This window comes from Crocuta crocuta, unplaced genomic scaffold, assembly GCF_008692635.1.
Source record: "Crocuta crocuta isolate KB4526 unplaced genomic scaffold, BGI_CrCroc_1.0 scaffold327, whole genome shotgun sequence".
Lineage (NCBI taxonomy): Eukaryota > Metazoa > Chordata > Mammalia > Carnivora > Hyaenidae > Crocuta > Crocuta crocuta.
In genome coordinates, this window is record NW_027529176.1 from 1,066,235 (window position 1) to 1,071,784 (window position 5,550).

Consider the following 5,550-nt stretch of genomic DNA (forward strand, 5'->3'; position numbering starts at 1 on the left):
CCCCCCCCCCCGTGGGGCAGAGAGCACTGTGGCGGTGGCCCCCTTCATGGGTGACCTGGGTTCTGAGGGCCTGAGCATTGGGATGAGGTTGGCTGGCTGGTTGAGGCAGGAGCAGAGAAGCCTGGTGGGCCCTTCTAGCAGCTGTGTAACTGCCGCCAGCTGGGAGGGGTGGGGGTGACACACAGACTGCACAAGAGACCTGCTGCCCTCAGCGAAGCCAGCCACAGCGTCCTGTCCCCGAGTTGACCTGCCATTAGGTGGGGCCACCCACAGGGAGCTGGGCCCCGACCAGCCCCCAAGAAGAGAATGGGGCTGGGTACCCTTGCCCTGGCTGAGGAGGAGCTGCACCCAGGCCCTTCCCTTGGGGAGCCCCCTGCAGGCCAGGCACAGTGCTCCAGCCAGCAGCAGGCCAGGGCGGTCTGGGAGGGCGGGCCCAGCCAGCTGCCGGACGGAGACTCGGCTTCAGCTGGCCGTGGGCCCCGCGCNGGGAGCCCCCAGCAGGCCAGCCACAGTGCTCCAGCCAGCAGCAGGCCAGGGCGGTCTGGGAGGGCGGGCCCAGCCAGCTGCCGGACGGAGACTCGGCTTCAGCTGGCCGTGGGCCCCCCGCCCCAGTGGAGCTCCCGGCAAGCGGCAGGATCTGGGTGATCGCACCAGTGACCCCTCCCTGGGCTGTCCTGGAGGGTCGCGTGGCCTGGCCTCTGACTGCAGGACATGGCTTTTCTGCATGTCCCTGAATGGAGCAGCCAGCAGGAGCCAGGAACTCGGGGTCCCAAACTGAGGCCGTGGGACCTCTGGGTGGAGGCCGGGCTGCCTGCAGTTCTTCTCATNCCCCAGTGGCCTCCTGACACTGCGCCAGCCGCCAGGTGGAGCTGGCCAGCTCTGCCACCTGCCAGCTGAGACGAAGCAGATCGGTCCTGTCTGTAGGTGGCTGATGGCGCCCCCTCCCCCCCAGCAGAGCCTGTCCTGCTCCCACTTCTCACCCCCAAACCTGCCAACCCCCGCCTGTTAGGAGGGCCAGCCTGAGGCCACTTCCACACCCCACTTCTCTGAGATGGGAATAAAGACGCCACGGTCCTGGAGCACTGAGTGACAGGCGCTTAGGCTGATCCAGCCGGGTTCCAAGGGCCTAGACGTTGCTTGGGACATGGGGTTGTTGGGAGCTGGTAGAGTGCAGGTGGCCTGGGGGCAGAGGCTGTTGGTCACCGTCCTCGGAAAGCTCTGGCCAGGTGGGATCACTGGCTTCCTGACAGCCGGCCTCACCCTCCGTGGTGTGTGGTGGGTTCTGACGGCACATCTTCCCACGCAGGCCCTGAGGACCAGGGGGGGTTGGCACCTCTGACCAGCCCTGCCACTCACAGGCCACTCGCTGAATGAGCGGCGTCTCTGTGAGCCCCAGCCTGGCTGGCCAGGCAGCCTTGCCCCAGATGGTGACGGCCCTGGACGGGACAGGAATCAAGAGAGTGACTTTGGGGGTCGGGGCCACAGCCCGGCCATTGGCACAGCTCTGCTTCTACCACAGGCTAACGGTAGTTTTTCAAGAGACTGGTGGGTCTAGTTTCTCCTTTCATCAGTTCTCCCCCTCCCCCCCCCGAGGTGTTCTAGATACAAGTATCAGATCAAAACTTACAAAAATAAGACTTTTAGAGGTACCTGGCTGGCTCAGTCCTAGAGAATGAAACTCTTGCTCCTTGGGGTTAGGAGCTCAACCCCCATGTTTGGTGTAGAGGTTACTTCAAAAAATGAAATATAACCCAAATTCAAAAAAATATATTAAAAGACTTTAGAACAGGGATGCACGTGAAGTTGACATGAACCTTTATTATGAAGTGCACTGGGCTGACTGGGTGAACTCCACCATCAGCAAGGACTGGTGTGAAGAGGCTCAACAGGGCGTGCACGCCGTAAGCCCACGGTCCCCTCAAGGACACGCCTCTGGAGACCAGCCTCGCCTGGGGACACCATTATCTGAGGACAGGCAGTGCCCAGTGTCCTTCCTAGGGCTCCCCACAGCAGTCCTGACCCACACTGGGGCGCGCAGCATGGGCTGGGTCCCTGGTCCCCTCAGCTTGCAGGTGCTCCGTCCCCTCCCCACATGCCGATGTTGCACCTGCAGCCCACCTCGTGTCGGGGTCCCCTCCCAGGCACATAGCCCCCTCGGGCGTCTCAGATGGGCTCCCTCTGATTGGTGCAACGTGGGCTCATCCCCCAAAAACATGCCAAGTGTGGCTTTAGCAGAAGGCGGGTGCCTTCTCAGTGCCTCCCCTCTCCAGCCTGCTGCCATGCCCACCAGATGCCCCAACCAGGATCCTGCCCACCATCTGCTTTCTGGGAGAGCAGCAACCTTTGCCATTCTCCTGCAGACACTCCCTGGAGCCCCAGGTGCACCCTTGCCTAGCGCCCATGCAGGCCCCGAGATCGGCCTTTCCAGAAACCCCTGTGGCAGGCTGGCCGTTGCGGCCAAGGGCTCCCAAGCCCTGTGTCCCTGAGTTGCCATCAGGTGGTATAAGACTTCCTGAAGCCCCATGCCAGCTGCCTGGGTTAGTCCCGGGGCCACCATCGCCGGCTACAGGCTCCTCCGGGGGTGCAGGCTTGAGAAGGCAAGTGGAGGTGCCAGCTGGGCCCCAGTTGGAGGCTGGTGCCCTCGGACTGTGACCAAGCCCTGCTTCCAGATTCTCCACTTCTCCCCTCAGCTCTCAGATGTGAGATCTCTGCATGTGACATGCACGCACACTGTCCGACTGAGGGCAGCTCCGAGGAGCAGCTTATGTCTTCGGACTTGTGGAGAAGCTGCTCCAGGGGCTCCCTCCTGCCAGCGCGCTGCCTGTCTACAGCCTCTGCAGCGCTGGGGGGGGTGGTGCAGGCCGTGACCCGGCCCTCCTGCCCTGCACGGGGCTCTGGGCAGCAGCTTTCCAGACAGTCCCCAGAGCCCCTGGGCACCTCCGGGGCCCAGACCTCCGGCAGACTCCGGGCCTGGGCTGGGCAGTGACACACGAGCACTTGCCTCCCTCTCTCTAACTGGGCCACCCGGAAGCCCAGATCCTGGGGCCGTGGGATGCCGCGCCTCTGCCACCCCCTCGGCAGTGGGAGGGATGGACGCCTTGAAGGACACTAAGGCACTGTAGGGTCGTCCTGGTGCGGCTGTCAGGGCCACAGGCCCGCGCCGGGCAGGTGGCGTGGCTCCGGGCTCCAGGGCTGACAGAGTGGGCTGTGGCTGGTCTGGGGAGCTCATTCAGTCATTGGTCAAGTCACCAGGACCCAGGGCTAGAAGGTCGCCAACCCCACAGAATGAGAGGGATTTTGGAATGGAATTTTCCTAAGGAAAACTAACAATCCCAGTGGAACGGAAGTCTACACTCATCCAGAACCTCAGGACCCCCAAGTGCCGGGGCACTATCTTCCCTTCCCAGCGGAGAGAGCCCACCTCCAAGACGGGCCCCAGGCTGGGGGGGGGGCGAGGGGTGAGACACCACTCTGGCTCCCATGACCGGTATCCGTAAAAATGGACCTAATGTGGTAAAAACCGAAACTGAGTGGTGGCTTCAGCACGGGGATGATCGCACGGCGTGGCACGGGAACCATGAAGCACCAGGGCTCCAGATGACAGGAGTACTGGACCCTCGTCCGGGGCCTGTGACGGGCCACCGGGGTTGAGGGCAGGAGGTACGGCCGGGCACGGGGCTGATGATCTCAGCCCCACAAAGGCCGGGGCGGGAATGCCGACAGCTGCTCTGCTAAGTGCGCTGTGTCGTGTGCGCGGCAAGGGAGCCAGCGAGAACCACAGACCCACGAGCTTGCTTACCCAGGGAGGAGGCGTCTGAGCCCGAGGCGTCTCTTCTAGCGCCCCCTCAGGAGGATGGGGGCCAGCGGAGCAGGAACAGAGCCCCTCCACGCTGGCCTGTGCTGGGCTCCTTGGAACCCCCTGGGCCGTGGGGGGGCCACCCCTGGGGAGGGAAGGAGGGAAGACGGAAAGCCTGTGTGCACCCTCTCCCTCCAAGTGCAGCAGGAAAACAGCCACTGGGGGGCCACGGGGCTGGCGTGGTCACACCCCGTCCTCGGGGACTGGGGGAGAGGGACCAATGCCCCCCAGCCTCCGGGCCACGCTGATGAGTGAGCGCAGCTGCACCAGCTTCGGTGGCCCCACCTCCCGGGGGTCCTGGTTCTCCAGCCACCGAAGAGCAGTCTCCAGGCCCCGGACAGCCTCCCCGGCAGTGGGCACGGCGGCCTCCTCCTCCTCCTCCCCACCCCCCACGGCAGAGGGTAGGCTGGCGGGGGGTGGAGGAGCAGCAGGGGCCAGCACCGGGGGCCGGCCAGGGCCTGCCTCCTCTCTGCAGCTGTCAGGCAGCCCCCCATCGTCGTCCAGATGCAGCCACTTGGCCACCTCCTCGGGCGCCAGGCGCTTGTAGGCCAGGGCCGCCAGGTGCGTGAGGTCGCTGAGCACCCGGCTGTGCTCCGCCGCCTCCTCGGCCTGGCCGGCCGGCTGCCCAACACACTCCTCGGGGGGCCGGGGCTCGAAGGCCGCCCGCAAGCCGAGAAGCCAGCACCGTTCAATGCTGCCAGCCTGCACCAGGTCCCAGGAGAGGCCGGCCAGGTACAGCATGTCCTTGAGCATGAAGCTGCGCATGAAGTCCAGCGGGGAGCCCCCCGCACAAGACACAGCTAGCCGCAAGAGCTCCCGCTTGTACAGCTGCTTGAAGGCGGCCACCACTCCCTGCTCCAGGGGGGCAGGGATGTGTGCCCGGCTATTGCCCTTGGACAGGAACAGCACCCGCACAGCACCATCTGGGGTCTGCAGCTCTTCCGGGGAGCTGAGGGGCTCGGGCCGACACCGCCTGAGGGCCTCCTCGCTCTCCTCCAGGGCCGGCGTCCTGGCAGCCGGGCTCGGGCAGGGCGGGTGGGCCACCAGCAGCACCGCCCTCTGCTGCAGGCAGCTGCGGCGCAGGTAGCGCCTCACGCCAGGGACGAACTCCTCGAAGAACCAGCCCCGCAGCAGTGGGCGACTGAGCCAGGCATCCGGGCTGTAGCGGTAGGAGGCTGGGAACTTGTCCTGGTTGTGGTGGCGCAGGCTGGGCGGGTCTGGCAGCTGCCCGATGACCAGCGGCTTCAGCTTGTGGCTGCCGGTCAGGTTGGCGGCCAGCAGCACCGTCACCCNCGGTCGATCTCCTCCTCGTTGGCCAGCCGCATCTTCTTGCGCTGCGTGCCCACCTCGCCGCCCAGCTGCTCCAGGAACCAGCGCAGCTTGGGCTCGTCCTTGAGCCAGCCGCGGAGCGTGCCGCCCGGCACGCCGAAGTCCCGGCACACGCTGGCCTGCCGCTCGCCGCCCTTGACGCGCTCGATGGCCTGCAGCTTGTCCTTGATGGAGTAGGCAATGCNCTGGGAAACTGCGAGCCCCGTGGGGGCCTCCCCCTGGCTTCTGTCGTTGCGCCGCGGGGAGCGTCGCGTCGCGCGGGGGCTGTGACGGTCCGGCGGGACCTGAGCGGGGCCGCTCCCCCTGCCGCGGCGCGTGGTGCATCCCGCTGCTTCATTTCCCGTGCGCGGCCGGGGCGCTTCTCC

The 5,550-nt window shown here is 65.8% G+C and overlaps 1 protein-coding gene across 1 annotated transcript in view; it reads right to left on the bottom strand.

The window, feature by feature from the left end:
* Positions 1-2,850: 2,850 nt before the first annotated feature.
* TIGD5 (tigger transposable element derived 5) overlaps positions 2,851-5,550 on the bottom strand; it is a 4,138-nt gene continuing 1,438 nt past the window's right edge. The window contains 2 exon segments of the mRNA XM_077758137.1: positions 2,851-5,146; positions 5,149-5,449. Of these exon segments, the coding sequence (XP_077614263.1) occupies positions 4,040-5,146; positions 5,149-5,449 (1,408 nt within the window). The 3' untranslated portion in view covers positions 2,851-4,039.